We start from the raw sequence: 23,206 nt of genomic DNA, 5'->3' as shown, positions 1-23,206 counted from the left end.
CGCTGTTGAAGACTATTCTTCTGATCGTAGAACAATTAAAATGGAATGTTCAATAAAAAGCTTTGCGGTGCGTAACTCGAATCTCCAGACGTGGTGGCGAGGGCGCGGCTGGTCCGGCCCGACCCTTCCCACGCAACCTGGAGCCTCTACAGTTGGCATTCTTTTGATATCGAGCTTAGACCAAACATTCCTCAAATATCTAATCTAATAATCATTTTTATTCATTACTTGAATCAAATGGGCGAGCTCACGGCCCGCCCTGTCGTAAGTGGTTACCGTGACCATTAACATGAACGCTGTGACAATTCATGTATCAATTCAAAGTTGGTAGTGGTTTTCCCATTATAATGTCAGATGGGCCGTGAGTTCATTCGCGTTGCAGTCTAAAGGGTGATCTATCCTTTATTTCGATTTTAAGTTTTGGTATCGACGAGCACCGTTTGCCACTTAAAACTAGATGGACTGCTTGTATACTCTTTAAAAATAAATATTATACAGGTAGGTAGGCGCGCTCGGTCATATGATATTAACAACGAATCATTGAAGTGACCCCCTACGTGTTCCAATTGTTGAGTCAGCCGTGTGTGAGCGCCACGCCAATCAACATCAAACAACATCCAACGTCCGACGTCATCAACCGGACCGCGTGTGGGCGGAGAGCCCTCAGCGCATCGAGTCTCGTTCGGGACCACTCCTGAGCACTAATGAGGCTTTGGATGCTACACATCCTCAAGATTTTGCTTACATTTTGTAAAATGTGTGCAGGCGAGTTGGGATTTTAAGCAAAACCTTTTTCCGTTTTTTTTTTTTTTTTTTTTTTTTTTTTTTTTTTTTTTTTTTTTTTTTTTTTTTTTTTTTTTTTTTTTTTTTTTTTTTTTTTTTTTTTTTGTCAGGAGGAAATCACCGGACTTCCGCCCTCCACTGGGGATGGAGGGCAGGGCATGTCGGAGTTGAACCGACTAAAACCCCCTGTCGCTCAACAACCAGCATCCAAACCTCGCATGAGACAGAACTCATGAAAAGGCAAAGGGGGGAAAGTGAAGCGTTTAGTGCGGAGCACATCTCTCCCATCACCCTCCCCCTCGGGACGCCGGACTGGCGGTCGTCGGCGCCACGACCACCAGTCCTCTCGGTCGGCAGGCTATCCGAAGCCCGCCTAGATGGCGCCGGTTAGAATGGTCTACCCTCGGAATACCCCGCTGGGTCAGAACCAGCGTGGGTTGAGGATAGCCGGCCTTCCATCACCCGGACGCTCTTGCATAAAACGCGTGCAGAGCAGCTTGCACGTCATCTTCTTAGGTCCCCTTCGCCGGTCCCCAGGCCGACATGTGAGAGAGACCCGAAACACTTAGAGGGCCAGGGCTTGGGCGAAATCCGCCTCCCTGGCCCCCGCTCGACGGCGGCGGGCCTGCGCGTCTCGCACGCGCCCCGCCGCCTCCTTCTGCGAGATGGTGCACTCGCAGAAGTCGAGCATCGCCTTCCACGACTCGTCGTCACCGAGCATTGATGCCACAACACTCGGCAACGACAAGTCGTTTCCTATTTTTGCGACAAGGACACGGCGCCACCCCTCCCATGCGGGGCAGGCGACGAGCGTGTGCTCCGCCGTGTCCAAGTCGCAACCACAATGGTGGCACTCTGCCGTCAGCTCGGCTCCGATCCGGTGCAGGAACTCACCGAAGCAACCATGCCCAGTGAGCACCAGCGTGAGCCGGAAAGTGAGGCGTCCTCTATCACGATTCACCCAGTTCACAAGAACCGGGCGAATCGCCTCGACGGTCCTACGACCAGCCGAAGGATCGGCCAGCCGTCTGGACCATGACTCCAGCACGGACCGCCGAGATTGGGCCCTCCGCGCTCTGACCACACTGGGGCTGGGACGTGCCACGCCCCGTGCACGAAGGTCAGCCCGCCACTGATAGTCAGCGGCGAGCGCCTCCGCTTCCAGAACCCAAGGCGGCGTCCCAGCCAGTACACACGCCGCCTCGAAGGAGATGGTGCGATAGCCGCGGATGACCCTGACCGCGATGGTGCGTTGCGGCCGTTGCAGCAGCTTCGCTACCCCCACGGCCAGGGACTGGCCCCACACGGGCGCCCCGTATAGGGCCATTGATCGCACCACCCCTGTATAGAGACGGCGCGTCACCTGGTCAGGCCCCCCAACGTTGGGAAGAAGCCGGCTTAACGCGCCGGCCACCCCCAACAGACGAGGGACCAGATTTTGAAAGTGAGCACGGAAGGTCCAACGACTGTCCAGAATGAGGCCGAGGTACTTCAACTGCACCCCGACCCCGATACGGACGCCTCCAACCACGATATGGGCATCGACAGGTGGCACTCTCCGGGGCCTGTGGAACCACATGGCCTCGGATTTACTGAGTGCCACGTCGAGGCCCAATCTCCTGATTTTGCCGACGACATGCGCCACCCCAGCGGTAGCAAGACGGGCAGACTCAGCAAAACTCTCCCCCCGGGCCACGACCAACGTGTCGTCTGCGTAACAGATTACGCTTAGGCCCGGGAGGAGGGCACCCCTCAGCACCCAGTCATACCCGATATTCCACAAAAGAGGGCCGAGCACCGACCCCTGTGGAACACCGCGCACGACCGGGAACCGGTGCACGATCCCACCGTGTCCGGTACATGTGACCGATCTGTCTTCCAAGTAGGAACCCACCAGCCGGCGAAGGTAGGGGGGCACTCCGTATCTTTCTAGCGCCGCCCCTATCACGGACCAGGGCAGGGTGTTAAATGCATTGGCGATATCGAGTGACACCGCCAAAGCCACCCCGCCCCTGGAGATGGCCTCCTCCGAGAGGGCCCGCACGCGAAGGATCGCGTCCACCGTTGAGCGGCCCTCTCGGAAGCCATACTGTTCCGCCGACAGATCGGGTCCCACCCCGACCAGATGCTGGATGATGCGGGCCGCCAGAATACGTTCCAGCAGCTTGCCCACCTCATCCAGCAACACGATGGGACGGTACCCGGCGGCAGTATCCGCCGGGCGCCCCTCCTTTCTCAACAGCACGAGTCTGCCCGTCCTCCACGATAAAGGAAACCGTCCCGACTCGAGGCAAGAGTTGTAAAGCCTCAAGAGTCGGTCCCCTAGGGCACCAAGAGCCAAGGCCCAAACCCGACCATGGACGCCGTCCGGGCCGGGTGCAGTGTCCTTCGCGCACATTTTGCGCACGGCCACACGGAGCTCCGCCCCCGTTATATGGGGCACCTCGGCAGGGGCTTCGCCGTCGTATTCCGGCGGCGCGTCCATAGCGGGAGGAACAAATCCCTCCCGCTCCTGCGGGAACAGCGCCGAGACGATGTCCCGCAGCTGCCGAGGCTGGAGACGCTCCGTGATCGGGGGGGCCCATGGGCGCATTTTATTGCGCACCATATGATAGGGCCGCCCCCACGGATCCTCATCCAGCGTCTCCAGGAGACTCTCCATGTGTTGGTTCTTGGCTCTTCTGATGGCCAGCTGCAATGCCCTCTGCGCGACGCGAAATGCGCCGTGCAGCCGGGCCTCTGCCGCCGCGAACGAACCTTTTTCCGTGCATAAATTTTGCGTAAAAGTTGCCAATGAGACGCAAGCGCCCCTCATTTATGCTAAATATTTCTCAACCCATAAGTCGACCAGTCGAGAGTCTCTTCAAGCCTCGCTTAAAGAAGGCCCTTTCAACTTGCGTCTTGTTCTGTTCACTTAGCTGGCTGTAAACCGCCACTGTAAACAAAATCCTATTTCTGGCGACCTGCGAATCATTCAAACATGATATCATAGTGCAGCATTACGTTATCGCTAGTAACATTAGGCACTCCATGACGTGGCCTTTTGAGGAGACTCTTCGTTTGTTAATATCGCTCGATGCTCAAGTGCCGAATGATCTCCGACACACCGTCCGCGTCACCGCCATCGACATTGTGACCGCTACCTACGCAATTTGAAATTTTTTGAACCACTTTTTAACCAAATATAAATTTATAAGTATGTATTTAATGTAATTTATTGAAATAAATAATAATGTTTTTCATGTTTGTCCTCGTTGTCGGTCCTAAGCCGTGCATCTGATTGTGATGCAGCTCGATTCCGCTGTGCTGGCGCTGCAGTAGGTACTACGCTGCAGTACTACAGCTTTCTGTCAGGTACAAGTACTGTAGCATCACTTAGATCCTGTGACGATGCTACCGTTTATCCATGTCCATACTTCCATACTAATTTTATAAAGTGAGTGTATTTGTTTGTATGTTTATTTGTCCTTCGTTCGTGTCGTAAAAATGCAACAGATTGACATGAGTTTTAAACTGATCATTACAAACCAGGAGAGTGACATATGCTATCTTATCCTTACTAGAAACCATTTTATTTTCTTTACAAAAATTAATTGACATATTCCCTTGACCACGCTGGCGAAGCCACATTAAAAGCTAGTATCATTAATAAGTTTGCTATCGATAAAACCTCCCAGCAGTAGAAAGAAATGCTTTCTCCTAAATTGTAATTATTTTTATTTTTCCTCTCTTTATTCCAATAGATCATGTCGCATACATGAGGTTTTCTGATTACTACTACTCTGAATCTTAATCTTTATTAGTTAAAGTTTCCGTCCGTGTAAATGGTGACCGTGTCCGACAAGAAAAATCTATCGTGTAAAAAGCTGTGCATCAACAAATCGAAACCGGGATTGTTATATTTCTGAAACCTAATAACGACCTCATGTGTGCGTCCCCTTGATGCACTCATATGTAATTATTACTTGGTCTTATTTAAATTATTGTCTGCATTCAAGCTAAATAGAAAGAAACGTAGCAAAAACACAAATCGTCGCTTTAAACTTTGCTTTCAATTTAGCAGCTCAAATACGTGGGGAGGGTTGCGAGAACGAAAAGAAAGGAAAAACTGTGCCTAAATAACAAGTTTAATTTGGTCGAGTGTTTGCATTAGGGGGATTTAATTACGGAGCTTTATAGCTACGGTCTCGTTCTGTACACAATCGCCTTATTGCAATTAAGCTCCTGCCCCCGGAACAACGTGATCCGACTAAATTAAATGTGTCTTACTGTGCTACTTACACCAGACAAAGATTTCGAAAAGTACTTTTTTTTTGGTCGAATTATAAATAAATGAATGCTGCTTTATGAGTGGAGTTTAAATTTGATTAGTTTTTATTGTTGGTTATTTTGCTTAGATAAACTTATTTTGAGAGTTTGGTTTAATTTAGATTAGGGTATTTAAGAATATCTCGCAACATCGACTCGGATGTTGTTGTGAGATGAAGTACACAACGAATGTTTTTAAATCTTGCAAGCGACATTGGGCCAATAATTATGATGTTGTCTACAGACGTAACCAACTGGGTAGTTTGTGGCGATTAGTAACCCTGTCGTCCCTACCGCTTCAGTACCGCTTTATTCAATATATACAACATTTAGTGTTTGAGTATTAGGTACATATTGTCAAAAATATCACGTCCTTCATAGAAATTGATTCAAAAACCTCGGTTTTTCAGCATGCTCATTTGACCGTCAACGGACTGCGACTTCAAATCAGAAAATACTTTATGTTTGTTGACAGAATCCTTCAGAAAGCCGCCAGGACGACGAGTGCTCTCATCTCTTTACTGTTTCATAGTAACGGAGCACAACTTCAAGCGCAAATATTTGTATGCATTCCGCGGTCAAAGCAATCCGCTAACAACGTGACACTTGACGAACTCAGGTTATTACATGTTCAACTGGAGCGGTTATTTTAATTAATAAGTCGCACCAACAATGTTCTTATTTTTGCTTCGTACTGCAAAGGACATCCCCACCGAGCGCGTTTGTGATTCCATTGAGGAATCTGCCAAGCGCTAGAGGTGTGCTGGTAATACGAAAATTCTGCCTGTAAGTAGCATTGAATTACTGTGATGGCTATGCTATGCAGATGTTCATACAATCTGCACGAGACAGTGAGCCGGTTGGCATGAGGATATACTGTATGAGGCCGCCTGACCCGGTCGGGGCATCAGTTACTTATTTATAAAATGCCTCGTAATTTACATCGCAATCAACTTTATTTTAAAGTAATAGAAAATCATGTCATTTGTGAATAAGCGCATTCTCTAGCATATCTCTTCATAAAAACCATATTTGAAGCCTGCTGCCAACTCATAATCCCGGTTGAAGTCGTCGTGGCCTAACGGATAAGACGTCCGATGCATTCGCGTTGAGCGATGCACCGGTGTTCGAATCTCAGGCGGGTACCAATTTTTCTAATGAAATATGTACTCAACAAATGTTCACGATTGGCTTCCACGGTGAAGGAATAACATCGTGTAATAAAAATCAAACCCGCAAAATTATAATTTTGCGTAATTACTGGTGGTAGGACCTCTTGTGAGTCCGCGCGGGTGAATACCACCACCGTTTTTTTTTTTTTTTTTTCGGGTATAGGGCCGAACCTCCTACGAGGTCCCCGCGCAAAAGGGGCGCGCTGGGTATGTGAGACTCAACGATCTGCATGGTGTTGTGAGCAGACCGCGGGCCCAAGGATTTTAGGACCCACCCACTAAACGACTCCCCTGCACTCTTACACCCGACGTCCGATCCCCTCCGAGGTCAGAACCCGGATGAGGTAGGGGGTTACCGCGGTCAACACTACAACCAGACGGCGCGGCTCACCCCAAGGACGCCCAGCCGACGGAGCCTTCGAGGCGAATCGAAGGCTCTGAAACGTCGGCCGTCTCGGTACGGCAGCCCGTCTGGCCGCCCAGACCGTGCCGCTAGTGTCCCGGAATACCCCGCTGGACCAGAACCAGCCTGCCGGGTCGGGACGCGATACACCGTCGACCGGTCGCTCTATTCACTCCACGGCAGCGCGCTAGAGTGCTGGTAGCGCGCCGCGCGGCCTCACCCCCTCAGGTCGCCGCTTGACCTTCACCGGGGGGGGGGTACCACCACCCTGCCTATTTCTGCCGTGAAGCAGTAATGCGTTTCGGTTTGAAGGTTGGGGCAGTCGTTGTAACTATACTGAGACCTTAGAACTTACATCTCAAGGTGGGTGGCGCATTTACGTTGTGGATGTCTATGGGCTCCAGTAACCACTTAACACCACATAACACAGGTGGGTTGTGAGCTCGTCCACCCATCTAAGCAATAAAAAAAAAAACTGCGCTGGGAAAATAACAGCGGGATCGGGGGCAGGGTCATCCGTCATCCCATTGCTGTCTCATACGATGGGTGTAAACAAGCTTACACATGGTCTTTACATTCACAAATTCACGATTCACCAGACGGAGGGTCTGAAGAATTGACGTAATATGCCGAGTTACGGCGGAATAATCGACAGACATGCTTAAAAAAACATAATATCCGAAATGAGAACCTTCCCCATCTCTTTATTTGAAGTCAGTTAAAAAGAAAGTACATGCTACTATTTCACACTCCTACGAAATATATTTTCTTGCCTTCGCAAAACTATCGCCGACGCTAAGCACGTAATACTCCGGTAGCAATACACAAGGCTTCATACTTTAATGAAGGCGGTGTACATTGTACATATAAAATACTGGAGATGAATGGATGCCTTTGTCCTGCGAAGCAGCAGGATATTTTTACTAAAGTTATTACAGTCGACCAAACGCTCTCGACGTCCTGGTGGTATTTACGCTATTCAAAGTCAGTATTGCATACCTTGGATTGGAACCTATATAGCCTATGTGGACACTATGTAGACCGCCACGCAGGCGCAAATATTCGGATCTTCCTCCAGTCAGAGCATATACGTAAAATAAATCTGGCTGACGACGTCATCTGCAGATATTCAGTGAATGTGGTGGGTCCAGCAAGGACGATGACGGACATCTCGGGCGGGAGCCATCCAGACCAAGCTATCTATCGGTGCTGTTCTCTAAATACGAGTTGCAAAAGTCACACCAGAGCTAATTAAAGGAAAGAATAGAAGACTGAGGATCAGAAAATCTCTCTCGAAAAAGTGCCAAAGCGTCGCTCAATATTGTCTCCAACCCCTAAACAGAAAATGACAGTAATAGGAAATACAGTAAATAAAACATATTAGTTATATGCATTGATATATGCCCATCGATGGCACGAAACTGATATAGCTATAGTAGCTATAAACACGTAACTCCTCCAAGGCTATATGCGCTCAGTACGTGTGCTGTAGAAGCAATATGGAGGCACCGCCGCCGGCTTAGACGCTAAATTAATTCCTGCAGACAGAGAGTAGGGGTAGAAGGAGCTTTTGTTAGATTTTTAGAAACAATGTAGGTTTTTAAATGTTTGGTCCGATCTTACTTACTACTAATCTTTGGGTAGAATGACGCCGAAAGCTAATCAGTGTCTTTCGCCCTTTAACAGTGTCTTAATGAGGATTTTTTGTTATTGCTTAGGTGAGTGGACGAGCTCACGGCCGACCTGGTGTTAAGTGTTTTCCGGAGCCCATAGACATCTACAGAGTAAATGCCGCCACCCACCTTGTGACATGAGTTGTAAAGTCTCACTTTTAACAGTACAACGGCTGCGCCACCCTTCAGACCGAAACGCATTACTGCTTCACGGCAGAAATAGGCAGGGTGGTGGTACCTACCCTTGCGAACTCACAAGACGTCCTACCGCCAGTAAATTATACTTTACAGCGTTTTTACCATGCCTACGCCATTTCCGAAACTTGTACTTTTCATTTAGAATTAAGTTGTTTTTTTTTTCAGTGCGATAAAGGTTTTTGTCATATTTATTCTTTTTGATGAGTGAACCAGTTGAGACTGCTTCGGAGCCAGTAGTGCACTAGTTGAGTGCACACGGTGGCACCTGCCGAGCGTACCACCGCGTAGAGTGGATTAAGTGAAATGCTTCGACGTTCCCGCATCTTGTCCCGTGTCTAACAATAGAAATTTCAGGGCTGCCTAGAATTAAAATATCAACCAAAATAATTATTATCTTTCATAAATACGCAATTGCCATATTTAATTACTTTTCGGAGATTTACTGCCCACAGGCGTTGCAAGGTTTAGCGACGTGCTCACAATTCGAAGGTATTATTAAAATACCGTTAGAGTTAAGTCGTGGGTACTATAGCGTTACAATTTTAGACATTTCGTTCACGTTTTGTTTTCTTTACCGTACTTATATCTTTTGGCTTGTTTCTGAATACTCAAAAGATACCAAGTTAGTACTAAGTTTCATTGGAAAGGTTTCATGAGTGTTGTCAGACGTGAAAAATCTGCCAACGCGCTATTGTAGAAAATACTTAAAGATTTCGTGCAGAAATTTTTCTTTAAGAGTACATCCTTTAGTTTGGCTCAAGGATACCTGTCAGCCCTGCAGGATGTGCTTCGAACGAGCGAGGGTGGAATCGCATTAAACTGAGCGAGCTTTTACACAAATTAGTGTAGACACCTTCAGGCGGGCATTTTCTATACGAGACATCCGTCTAAACACAAAATACGGCTTAGCACAATCGTCCAAGGCTTATTTTTGAATGAACATAAATTTCAAAAACGCTTAACTTAAGTTTCTGCGTACATACCTACTTGTGCTATATAGATGGAGCACGTTGTAGTTTGTGTCGTCATTCAAATAAAGTGTCGTTAGGAATTAGCCAATGTCAACAGTACAGAGATTGGCGAGGCACAATTTTGTTATTATCTTTGTAGTAAATGATCATAAGGCCCACCTAACGGTGAGCATGTCGGGACCACAACTAAGAATATGCTTACCTTTTGTTACCATAAACCTACAATATATCATTATCATCACCTATTGTCTTGTCTTGTTACTGTAATGGGCCAACGACTGTGTGAGTGACTGACTCATCTGACTGAAAGCGGTATCTGTTATTAGATGGTCATTAATATTATAGTTATTTATATTATCATCAACGTCATATGAGATCTTCTCAGTGGGTCGCGTTTCCGATCTGGTGGTAGATTCTGCGAAGCACTGCTCTTGCTAAAGCTAGTATTAGAAACTCGTCAGGTTAGTTCCTCATGAGCTCACCTACTCGCTCGATGACGCTGGTATAGCTCCTCGAGGTTACCAGTATAGGTAAAAAAAAAAGTCAGAGCCTACCCGCAACACGTAACCCTTTTTTTACAATAACTTTATTTTCTATTTTTTTGTTGAATTTTCTATGAAAGCGTGTTTTTTAGTTTTAAATTATTATTTTAAATATAATAGACAATAGGCAACAATATACAATAAGATAACGCTGTATGAGGTAATAGAAGAACCCGCAAGTCTCGGTCATACCGACGTACCGCACGACGTAAGCTGTAAAGGATCTGTTTCCTTAACAACTCTTCTTTCTTATCTATTACCCTTTGCAGGGGTGTAGGCTCGAATCAAATTCTTCCATTTGCATCGGTCTTGGGTAGTCTGTTCTACCTCCTTCCACGTCACGCCAAAGACGCCCAGTTCCTGCTCTACTGAACGACGCCAAGTTGTTCTGGGACGGCCTTTCCAGGTCAGTGCTCTCTTGGATAGGTGGGTATCGGGCTTTCATAATCTGTGACCAATACAATGCCACTTCCGCGTAAGGATCTCACTCTCCATTGGTCTCTGCTTGGTGATCCTCCACAACCCATTGTTATTGTCGTCTCAGACCAAAAGATGTTCAACATTTGACGTAGGCATTTATTCTCAAAATTTCCTTAATAATTTTAATCATAAAAAAGATTTGGGCCGGTAAAGTAGTCAGGTAAAGAAATACAAATACAAGTGATCATATTGTTTAAATGAGAATGAATTAGCAAGACGGAGCAAAACCCCGTGCTCTTGAACTCCGCGCGGCGCCGCTCTCCGACACAAATTAGTGTACACGAACGAGCCCCGATCAATATGAACAATATAAAGTTACCGCTGTGACTGTAATATCCCACCCAGTACAGTACAGTACAGTCGGAGTGAGCCACCTCCGTACACAATAACCGCACAGCGCGGCACGGAGGGCGACCGTCCACTCCCACCGACTAGATATTCCACATCTGAAGCCTCGTGCTTCGGGGTGGGTGGCGGCAGGTGTGCTGTGATGTCTACACACCTGGTGGCCGTCGTCTCATTCAATCGCCAAGCATTATATTTGTTTATTAAGAAACATTTTCGTAAAAATTCAAAGATAATGATTAGAAAAAATCTCCAGACTTCAAGATGTAATTCCTGTTCCCATGACTTCATTGATCACAGAATTTTCGTCCTCTTCGTGAAAACGGCCGTTTTAATATTAAATTATTGAAACCAACTAGCGTCAGTTCAGTCGCTAACGGTGACCACTGTTCTTGACTATAAATGACCTACGTACGTGCAGATAGTCTCATCGCTACCGGCACAGCGCCGTGCGCACACTACTGCCTCAACCCGCTTAGAATGGTAGATCGTGAATTCGCAAAGCGTGTAGTCATCAGTTAGGACTCGTGCCACAAAACATGGGGCGCTTGAACCAACACCTAAACCTTTAATATTAATCCATTACAGCGCGTAGCATGTTGTGTGAGAAGTGCTTGTTCACACGAGCCTCGTTCAATCCGAAACATTGAGCTCTCATTGCACGGCTCGCAACGAAATGAGAAACGATACATCTCAATGAAACGGTTATGTTAACTCTGCGAAGTACAGATGTTCTCTCGTGTTTGAGGGAAATCAAAATTTATTATATGAGAGAGAAGTATGAAACAAAAAGTTTTTCGAAAGAAAACAAGTAGCAGTCAGATGTGAATCATCTCGGGCTAGTTAGTGGACTGGCGCTGGCGGGTCTTTTTAACCCACAGACACAGCCCACTGAGTTTCTCGCTGGATCTTCTCAGTGAGTCGCGTTTCCGATCCGGTGGTAGATTCTGCAAAGCACGGCTCTTGCTAGGGTTTGTGTTAACAACGTCGTCAGGTTTGGGCCCCGTAAACTCACCTACTAGTTAAGGTTCCACTGAAATAGCCTCTCAAGGCTAGCTTAGGTAGGAAAAAAAAAAAGAGCTGCATGACGCTTGCCGTCAGCCGATTGATCCGTTCGTCTAGCGTGTAGCTGTGTGTGTCTCAACTTCACTGTGAAAATAAATGAAAAACATCGAGTACGTTCTTCGGGTTTTACGAGGACGTAATATTTTAATTAGTAGTACCTTATAGTTTTCTACTTTTACGGCTTAAGATCGCGTTTTTTTATTGTCATTATATTATTTCCGGTGTCTCGAATTCTACAGAGTCGTCGTAGTCGCGAGCGCCTAAGGTTTAATTCGTTGACTTGAAATAATTTATTGACTTGTGCGTTTCATTTCACAACCAATTAATCTCGTTGAATATAATCTAAGCTGAGGACTTAAACTGTCAAGGAACGTTTGTGCAACAAGGCATATTATAAAGTTAAGGATTTTTTACTAGATGGCACTACGTGGGAATGAGGCGTTCGCTCCTGGCCTTTTCATTTTTCATTATTATTATTATTTATTTGAATTGTATTTTTTTGACTTGTCTTTTTGTATACTGTAAATATGTTTTCTTGCTTAAAAAAAAAAAAAAAAAAAGAAGAAAATAGTTGAGAAAATACAAAAAAAAAAAAAAAAAAAAGCCCGCTGAGTTTGTTTCGCCGGTTCTTCTCAGGACTGTGGCTTTTTTGGAACCGGTGGTAGAGTTAACATTTTCTTTTACATTTTGACATTCAACAAGTGTGTTTTTGATGACATCCAAGTTGAAATAAATGACTTTGAATTTGAATTTGAATTTGAATTTGAATCATTTACGTTGAATCCGCATTTATAAAAAACTTTTTTACTACTAAAAAAACTGTTTGCAAAACACATAATGAGACAGGAAGGAGGAGCCCAAAGTAAAAATTAACTAGCCCCCTAAATTAGTTACCTTCTTAATCAAAGAGCGCGGAATATTCTTAAAAGCGACCTTCAAAAGTGACCTTATGAATTGTAAAAAAACTGAACATCGATGTCATTGTCGGGCTGGGAACTCTGTGAATAAGGTTATAATATCCATATATTCGTTGTTCTCTTTGTGCTCTGCTTCGTAACTAATATTCGTAATAAGTCGTGAGTTCATAATGTTTCTGAAATTCTGAATAAATCTAAGTAATATATACGAGTAAAATGTAAAACAATTATCAAACTTTGTATCGCTATGATCATTACGTTATCATAAAGCCTACAAGTATCCTCTTCCCGAAAGTTTACATTTCGTCTCATTAACTTCTGGCCAAAAATTTTGAAAATTTCACTTCGTGTGAATTTCACTTCACCGTACGTGTGAATTGCGCACAATTTTTTTTACGATAGAGCAGTATTTGGATTCAAAGAAATGATGACCGAGCTTATGCTCGAAGCTGTAGAAGCTTTTCAATTAGTAGAGTACGACGTGAGCAGGCGGTTTGGTGGAACCTTGGCAAACGTTGGCTATCTAGGACTCAGTCAGCCATCATTTTGTAATAAGACCGGAGGCGAAGACTCGTCGATATTTCATTTCTATGCTTCATGATATCTAAACAGTACGGTATGGTTTAAATGCCAAATACTTTGAACTACCTAACACAGAGCATCACATAAGATTGGCAATGGCGAATTTTCCCGTGCAGAAAGTATGTCTGATACAGGATCTTATATTTCCAGTGAAAGCAATTTTGTTTGCTTTTGATATTTACTCGTGCATTAATTACATATTGAGTCTTGGTCAATATGATGCGTTGTAATTTTCTTTTTAAATAAATAATCTAGACACGAATGGTGTCGTACTTCGTGGAATTTCAATAAAAAGCCCACTCTGCAGTATTCCGATGTGACAGCGCTCCCCGCTGGTAGTCGCCCGTTATCTCGAATGCTCGCCGATGCTAATAAAGGGACTGAACAAAAATCGAATTTAAGCGGAGCAGCCGCCGTCTCAATATTTATCTCGAATATAATTTTCATTCGTTTCCATTTACTCCGTAGCGACGGCGACTCCCAAATATACTTATTTACAAATTTAGAGAAACGCAAAAAGGAGGTTTAATATCTTCTGTTATTATGAACGTACGTTATTATTATGGCCCAACTTCAGTAAATTCGATAAAAAACGTTTCGGAATATATTTTTTATCGTATTTCATTTATAGTTATTGAACGGACGGTTAGCATGGTACGGACATTTGATGCGTAGAGAGGAGATGCATGTGACTAGGAGATGTATGGAAATGGTAGTGCTAGGCAGGGGGGAAGAGATCGACCGAAGAAGAAGAGTGTGTGAATGATGATATGAGAGAGAGAGAGAAGTGAGTTTGAGATGACGACTGATAGAAGAGAATAGAATAAAAAAATTAGCTATGCCGACCCCACGAGACAAAGAAGAATATTTTATTTATTTACACTACACTAAGACACTACACTGTCGCACTCCGATGCGACAAACTTGCCAAATTACATCACAATTATATGAATGATACAAACATACTAATTACATTTATCGATCTAATCATTCTTCCCAATTTCTGAATTCAGGTATAAATTAGGTTTTGTTTAAATTATTCATTTCTTCAACTAATCTCTGACTGTGTGATACTCTTTTGTCATACTGAATTTGTTCACGAATGTATTAATAAAACTCCGCTTTTAAGAGATAAAATTAGAGACGAAATGACGCGCTTCCAGTGCCGAGACGATGCTCAATAACAACATGACGTAAGAGTTCACACAACGACCGAACTAATGATTTAAACCTTGTACTCCAGACTAAACCATGGCTCTGCGTACCTCGGACTAGTTCGATCACTACGAGGATGGTCGATGACTCACCTTGGGTATGGTATGCCCAACGTAGGGAATGGAAGTTGGTACTCAGTGTGTCGCGATGTATTTCCCCCATAGTGATTCTACAATTTTTATCACCGGGAGAACGAAACTTCATTAAATACTCTAAAAAAGTGTAACGAGTTTTGTTTTTCTGCAGGAAACATTCTTTTTTTATAGCTCAGACGAGTTTACTAGCTTGTTTCCTACCCGGTGTAAGTGGTTATTGGATAACATAGCTAATATTATAACGTGAATGCCACCACCATCCTGCCACGTTGAGATGAGGTTGAATACTCGATTGTATCCCGGTGGCCTCTTTAATCTGAAACATAATACTGTTTCATCGCAGAAATAGGCATGATGGCGGTCCGTACCCGTGCGGGCTTGCGCCGCGGCACACCACCAGTCACTACACAAGTTTTGCGGGACTGATGTTTGTACGCAATATAATGTTATACGTTCAGCGTGCAAGTCAACCACGACAACAGCTGCTGGCACGACTGCCAACACGACAAACGAGTAGTCGGTGCCGACGATGTCTTTTCATAAATAAACATCATGTTTCATGCTGCGATAATTAATGTGACAACAAAGAACGCCTGAACTGTATCTAGTAAGTCGAGACGGTCGCGTCTCAAGAGGAAAAGGAATTTTAACAAAATTTAATCTCACTAACGAAGCGCCTCTCCTCGACTTGATTAAAATCAACTCCCTTGTTACATTTTATAGAAAAACCGCCATTTTTGCTTCACTTTTTATTAACGTTATGGGGTTTGGCGGGGATTTGGTGTTTAAGTAAACATCTAGCGAAAACGAAGCTGCCTCATACAAAAATATTAAATAATTAATGTCACAAAAATTGGAACCGGACCCGATGGTACCTACACGTGAGCGCACGCCGCCATTATTAGCAATAATTAATGATGGTTTATAGTTTAGTTTATTCTATGTTGATATTTAATTGTTATTAGTAACATGACACTGTTATTCTACCATATTTAATTTTTAGTTCACACTGTTTTGATTTGAATTTTTTTATACCTAAGACTTAAGATATTTAATGTATAATTTATTATTTAAAAACAGAAATGATTGTCGTTAACAGTATTCATATATTATTAAGCATAGCTATTAAAAATAAATTCTGTTACAATTAACATTATTACTTTGAATAAATATTGTAAGTGTAAGTAATTAAGTACCTAAGTGGTTATGCAAATCATGTTGCTAGCGCCATCTATTATATAAGAATTGCGTTGAATTTTCATTGTAATGGATCTCACCTGTGAAAACCGTTTCTACAAGGCACTGCCCTTGTTAGGGCTAGTGTTAGCATTAGCAACCTCCACAGGTTAGATCCCTGTGAGCTCACCTACTGGTTCGATTATACTGGCATAACCCTCTTTGCTTATGTAGGAAAGTAATATAAAAAATTAATATCATTCCGATTTACTAACAAATATGCGGTATAAATTTTAAGATAAATTACACTATGTTACAGTTTCGAATATTTATTGTTTTAATTAGGAAAATTGTCGTACGTAAAGTATAATATTTAGAATTGTCCTAGTGTATTGTTTTCATCATTATTCTTGCAGCTGATTCCCGTACAGCGACATCTAGTGGCAGCACGCAAAGTTCTTCATTTTTATTATTCGGTTCAGAAAACTATGGCAGTAGTTATATTTCGCTAGATGACACTATAATTTAATTTAAAGCTCTGTCTTTTTTTCTTACTAATATTTTTAATTTGATACTTCTGAAGTTGGATTTTAAATATTTTTTCGCTTTATTTATTAATTTATAAGTATTTAACATATTTCTCTTTAGAAACTACATGTTAATCTGAATAATGAGTCTAAACCGACTAAACATAACATAGACACAAAACTGTATTTACTGGGTTTTTTTATTGAACTAAAACAATCGTATAATTATCCTGAATCCTTTCGACACTTTTCTTTTGCTTGGTTGTTACGAGTATATTCGTATGTACCTACTGGTGCGACGCTACTCTTGTCGATAGCTACTTTGTCTGCCGCAGCACGGCGTAGAATGTGTATGATGATTTTATAATCTGCAATTGAAATAGGTTTGGTAAAACTTTAGCTAGAATAAGCATAATATTCAGCTCTTAAAACAAAAGTGTATGGTGCAGAAATAAATGATGTACTACCTATTGCGTAGGTAGGTACTTCCTTATCGGTGATTAACAATAATATACTTGGAAGCTAGGTCAAACTAGCGAGCAATGTCTGAAGTGGAAGTAAATTATCTATTATCTATATATAAAAATGAATTGCTGTTCGTTAGTCTCGCGAAAACTCGAGAACGACTGGACCGATTTGGCTAATTTTGGTCTTGAATTATTTGTGGAAGTTCAGAGAAGGTTTAAAAGGTAGATAAATATAAAAATTCCTGGAATTAAATAAAGATAACAATTTTGTTTTCGATTGAGGCACTACGAAGTCTGCCGGGTCAGCTAGCTTAGAATGGATATTTGATAAACCTTGAGGAAGGTTTGAAGCGACAACGGTATGACGAGTCCGGCGGCGGGCCGCACCGGTCTGCGGGCTCGCTCCAGCAGCACCAGCAGGCCGCGCTGGAACCCCAGCCGCGCCCCCACCCACTCCATGCTGTAGATCGACGTCACTAGCCGCTCGCTCTGTTCGCATCAAACAAGACAACGTACTTTATTGTTCGGAATACTAAATGCACACTCGCACTGGCAGGTGCCTGGCGCATAGCACCGATTATAGTGCCATAGAAGCTTTGACTCGGTGTCTCCAGCCGGTGACCGTTGGCAACACCCGCCCCTGCCCCCCACACGCTATAAACATAGTACAGTGTAGTTCCCGCGAACCCCAAGGGACGTCACCAAGCTACGAACATACGTACGCTGGAGTTTACAGGTCTGTTAACTTTATATTTTTATTTCCTTGACAGCCAGGCTAGCATACGGTCCAGCCGATATTGAGCCGATTACCGACACTCCTGGACATCAGTAGTGCTGCAAACACAGTCAAGCTGTTACAAACATACACAACGTGCGGTAGTTGTGTTCGAACTGTGACCGGCGCTTATTCACGAATGGTATTCGATTGTATTCAATTTCTCAAATGTTGGTTTATGCAGCTTCTGAATACAAGCGCCTCTCTCTACCGCATCTCTCTCTACTGCCATCAACAATTACAATAAAAGATGAAGATTTCACTGGACATTTGACTTTGTTATTGTCACTATTAAGATTAAAATCAGCCAAAGGAATAGCTCATTGTTAACTGAAATAGATCGCTACGATACAATAAGGATGAATGCGAGAGTGTAGCTGCTGGACTGTAGCGCGTGAGTACCTCGGTTGACACCTCGTTCCCGTAGTAGCAGTACAGGAACAGCTCCGTGAGTATGCAGCTGATGAACAGGATCATGGACGCAAACTCGATGCTCAGAACGCTCAACTGACAAATATAATAGGTATTATGAGGAACTAAACTTATTTACTTTATTTATACTGATCAGCTATTGAATATACAGACAAGCACACGCGCAAGAGGCCTTACATTTATAGTTGGATTTTACCTCAGAGTAGTTGTGCTTAGTGAATCTATTCGTTGCAGTAATCACTTTGATTCAGGAGTACAGTAGGCCAGTAACATAATAATAGTCAAGGTTCATGATACAAAATCTTATTGGAAGTATAATGAAGATATTGGAAGCATAATTTTACTGGTGGTAGGACGTCTTGTGAATCAGTACTGGCAGGTACAACCACTCTACCCATTTATGTCGTGCAACAGTAATGCGTTTCAGTTTGAACGGTGGGGCAGCCGTTGTGCTTTGTAAGACTGAAACCTTGGAATTCACGTCTGAAGGTGGATGAGACGGCGCCTGATCCGAGCGTAGTTAGAATACTCACTTAGGCTACCAACGATTAGGTAGGAAAATAAGGTGGCGGTTTTACGTTTATATACGTAGATGGCTGTGGGCTCCGGTGCCTCGCAGACAATACGTTGATGTGGAACTTACATTAACAATCTTGTAAGCCGCCATGCATAGGATCCAAGCCCCGATACCGAATTGTATCAGAATAGCAGAACTGAAGATGCTCTGAAGTGATGATGTCGTACTGTGGGGAAAACTGAGCTTTACCAGTTGCTATTATTTATTTATGGCATAGATAGGTGAGCGAGTTCATGACTAATCGCGCGCGGCGGTTACTGCAGCCTTAGATATGACAACCTAACTCCCGCCACCCACCATTAGACAGGAGGTCAAAGCCTCATTGTTTTGTAAAGCGGGTTGCTCAAAATTTTTGCAAATTTGTTTTTTACTCCACGTGGATTTCCCTTCATCACGTGAACCATTCATGACAGCGGTACAGTTGCATACCTCGATACGAGTACACCAGCCGTCTTATGCAAATCTGCATTGAGCTCAAAATAGCACTCGTCAGCATATACATATCAAGGGTTGAAGCGTGAACAGCTATTGATCGATGGGAGGAAAGTTCCTTAGACGTTTATTAATTCTGCTAACACTCAATAACTGGGCTGTGTAATAGTGCTGTCCATGGTGATATCATGCACATATATATCAGCACAGCGGCCTACTAACTCTGTGCGGCTGGTACTCCTTCTGTCATACACTATATATTATTATTATTATTATGATCAGCCCGCAGACGTCCACTGCTGGACATAGGCCTCCCCCATGCCTCGCTACAAAGACCGGTCCTGCGCTGCTTGCATCCAGCGGATCCCCGCGAACCTCAATAGATCGTTGGATGAGGGAATTCGCAGGAAAACCATGGTAACCGACATAGCCCAAAGGATTGCGACATTGAAGTGGCATTGGGCAGGACACATTTCTCGTAGAACGGATGGCCGTTGGAGCCAGAAAGCTCTTTTCAGTATATACTATATTATAATGTACGTACTCTACGATTTTCTGATAATGTTTCAAGCAATCATGGAACAGCCTCATCAGCACTTCATCGTAGTTCTGTTCGGAGTCACACCTTAGGGCCTGCTTGGCTCGCGTTGGCAGCGTCTCGAACTTAATTCTGTAACAGAGTCACTGATTAGTCACATCTAATTATGCAATATTACAACGCGGGCATGTATATAGTTATAAGTATGTACCTGAAGGGAGTTTCTAGTTTGAATGAAAACAACTGTCTTGTCCAAGTGTTGGTTTAATACTCTTTTATTATCACAAATTACATGACTTTTTTTTTTTTTTTTATTGCTTAGATGTGTGGACGAGCTCACAGCCCACCTGGTGTTAAGTGGTTACTGGAGCCCATAGACATCTACAACGTAAATGCGCCACACATCTTGAGATATAGTTCTAAGGTCTCAGTATAGCCGCTTACATATATGTACTACACTACATACCCACTAACTATTCCAAATTATTGTTGTATTCAAATTGATCGATAAATTTAAAAAGGAATTTTTGATTTAGATTGAAATCGATAGAATAGTCCCTTTATACCAGTCGGTAGTAAGAGTAAACATTAGTAGAGTCATTTAAGGTTCTGTGTTTGTGTCGCCTGTGATTTTCAATTTGAACATCTATTAAAATCAGTTGACAAACCGCAAGATCGTGAATTGAGTTTTGCACTGTCCGAGGATGGTGGCCATGAAGGCGTCCATGGTGGTGTTGGCTATTCCCACCAGGGTGGTCACGTAGTACGAGTAGAGGAGCACCACCACAAACCTGCCACAGAGATTGGTTTTCGAGGTTAAGAAAAAACGTTGCGGTACCTACCGTTTTCACTGGAAAGGGAAAGTGTTCTCCTGGAGATACATGTTTACAATATTTCATGAATTAATTTAATCTTTGTACAATTTACACTTATGCTAGGTATGTACTCATTTTTAAGGCACCTTGAAAACGTTGTTCGTGAAAGTTTGTGAAAAGAAAAAACGAATTGGCTTTGTAAAACATGAAATATAAAAAAAAAACAAAGAATAGCCTCTGAATTTTAATGTATTGCAAATTTAAAATTGATCTGAAAAAATCACTAACATTGAAGACTTCGTGTAGTCTATTTGAATCCAGAACGGGAATTCCACAGTTTGTCCCTGGACGTGGTAGATGATAGGAAAGACAATCCAGAGGGTGCACGTGACAACGGCACACCCCGAGTATGCCCAGACGAACCTCGATGCCCAGCGCGAGGCGTCCACGAGAAGTCTTTGGTGGGACATTTCGTTGTATGAGGGATCTGCTTGTTGCAAAGTATGGATCAATTTTAAATAAATAAGTTAAATAGAATTTGTGAACGAATGGAATGTTGAGAGAGATTTTCTGAATCCAACATCTTCCACGTCGTAAACTGCTCACTTACGTTATCAGTTTTCCCGAGTTCAAGCCAGTTAATTTTTTTAATAGTTGAGATGATTAGGCACAAGTCTGTATCGTATTACTAGTGCTTGTTTAATGATTGCAATTCGACCCTAATCACGGATACCACAAGATTTAAATTCCTTTTATTTAGTACATTTCCTTTTTTGTTTTGTTGTTGCCAAGTTATCTCCTAAATGCGTAAAAAAATTATTTTTACCAATAATTAAAAGATAATTTGTTATCAACCTGTTAGAAATTCTACTTAAGTGTAATGTGATTACAGATTTATATAATTAAAGATAGATGATCAATTATTTATTACTGGTGGTAGGACCTCTTGTGAGTCCGCGCGGGTGGGTAGCACCGCCCTGCCTATTTCTGCCGTGAAGCAGTTATGCGTTTCGGTTTGAAGGGTGGGGCAGCCGTTGTAACTATACTGAGACCTTAGAACTTATATCTCAAGGTGGGTGGCGCATCTACGTTGTGAATGTCTATGGGCTCCAGTAACCACTTAACACCAGGTGGGCTGTGAGCTCGTCCACCCATCTAAGCAATAAAAATAATAAAAAATTAACCGCATAACATTGGCTACTTCAAAAACGAAAGAAGGAATTTAAGGAGGAGTAGGTACCGTCAAGTGTGGCGATCAGATAGTCGATTCTGTCAGCATCCAAGTAGAAGACCAGTTGTTTCGCCACGGAGGTGATGTGGCAGAGCAGCAGGAACATGACCCGAGACAGCTTGTCCATATCGGTCCTCTCCTGTTCAGATTAACGTTCTAGTGGCATGTGCTGTGAGGAGGCGGCCTCTAACGAGACAGGAGAGACAGGCCACAACGCCCGGTGCTGCGATGCCCGATGCTCATTTGATGCGCCTTACACAAGCCAGTCTACATCGTGATAGTACCTAACATGACTTTGTTACCGTAGACAATATTTGGTCGATGCGAATATTTTAAAGCTCTCCGATTTGTTTCTGTGTTTGAGGTCGTCGATTTAGCTATAGTATTCTAAAAATATTTCTATTAAATAAAACTACATTATGCATGTAAAATTTAGGCCGCATGTTAGAAAAGTCGCCAAGGCCTAAAGTGAATGTAAACCTGGTAAGCGTAGACGCACTCCTGCAGTAAGTAGACCACGGTGAGGGTGAGAGTCAGCGCCCGGTAGACCTCGTGAGCTACGCTGAGCCCTCGGCGCGCGGTCGAGCTCCGGCTCAGACGACAGAAGCCGCAGCATCGCAGCAGAAACAAGTGCGTGAAGACGCTACTTCCAGATAACGACCTAAGTACATGTATTGCATGAAGCTAAGTGTTTATGTGCTTAGGGTCTATTTACTATACAAAACTACAGCAGAAGTGTACACATACTGTATAGTGAAGTTATGTGCAAAATCATAAAATAAATTAATATTGAATAATGAAACCAAAATATTGTGATAACCACACAGTTGATCGCCGTAGTTCAGAGCGATATTGTGGTATTCAAGCTTATGATTAATATGTCATACTTATATAATTGTTCATATAATATTGCTTTGCTATCAGCACTAAAGCGATTTCTTTTTAACTCAATTAGCAGCAAAATGAGCCGGGCTACTATTTATGAATAAAAATTCGTAGGTACAGGGATTATATAATAATAAACAAATTCTAGGATGGTTGATGTTAGGATGAGTGATGAGACGTGGCTTACATGATTACGAGAGCACGCTACGTTTGTCGCAGCTCCGAGACTAGTCCTCGATATATTTCAATAAATCAAACCAGCGCGGAGGCCCGCTCTTTTCATGTCAGCTAATTACAGTTCTAATTACACGGGTGATATAAGATTGAAAGATTAATTACGGGGTCCGATGGCGGGAACTATGACATGCTACCATTATTAATTATTCACTATACTCAATTGTATACCAGTATTACACTTAGTCGATTAGTTTCTCTGATTAAGTTACTTTATTGAATTTACTCATACGTGTGAACGAGCTCACGGCCCTCCTGATGAAGTATGGTCGGACCTCTAGAATGAACTCGCTCCCCTCCACGGTGTACCGAGCGCTAGGACCTGTCCTTCTTCAAACGAGGCTTGCGGAGAGCGACCTACCTGTACT

General features: G+C 43.3%; 1 protein-coding gene across 1 annotated transcript; it reads right to left on the bottom strand.

The window, feature by feature from the left end:
* Positions 1–16,744: 16,744 nt before the first annotated feature.
* On the bottom strand, positions 16,745–22,850 carry LOC778495 (candidate olfactory receptor). Its single transcript, NM_001098320.1, is given in 10 exon segments — positions 16,745–16,820; positions 17,253–17,408; positions 18,097–18,201; positions 18,770–18,869; positions 19,680–19,805; positions 20,342–20,464; positions 20,777–20,975; positions 21,729–21,858; positions 22,200–22,380; positions 22,792–22,850. Coding segments are annotated over 10 exon segments (1,173 nt in total). The 5' UTR covers positions 22,794–22,850; the 3' UTR covers positions 16,745–16,769.
* Positions 22,851–23,206: the final 356 nt, after the last annotated feature.

This window comes from Bombyx mori, chromosome 5 (assembly GCF_030269925.1).
Source record: "Bombyx mori chromosome 5, ASM3026992v2".
Taxonomy (NCBI): Eukaryota; Metazoa; Arthropoda; class Insecta; order Lepidoptera; family Bombycidae; genus Bombyx; species Bombyx mori.
Note: the sequence above shows the minus strand (reverse complement) of the source record. Positions and strands in the feature narration are given on the sequence as shown.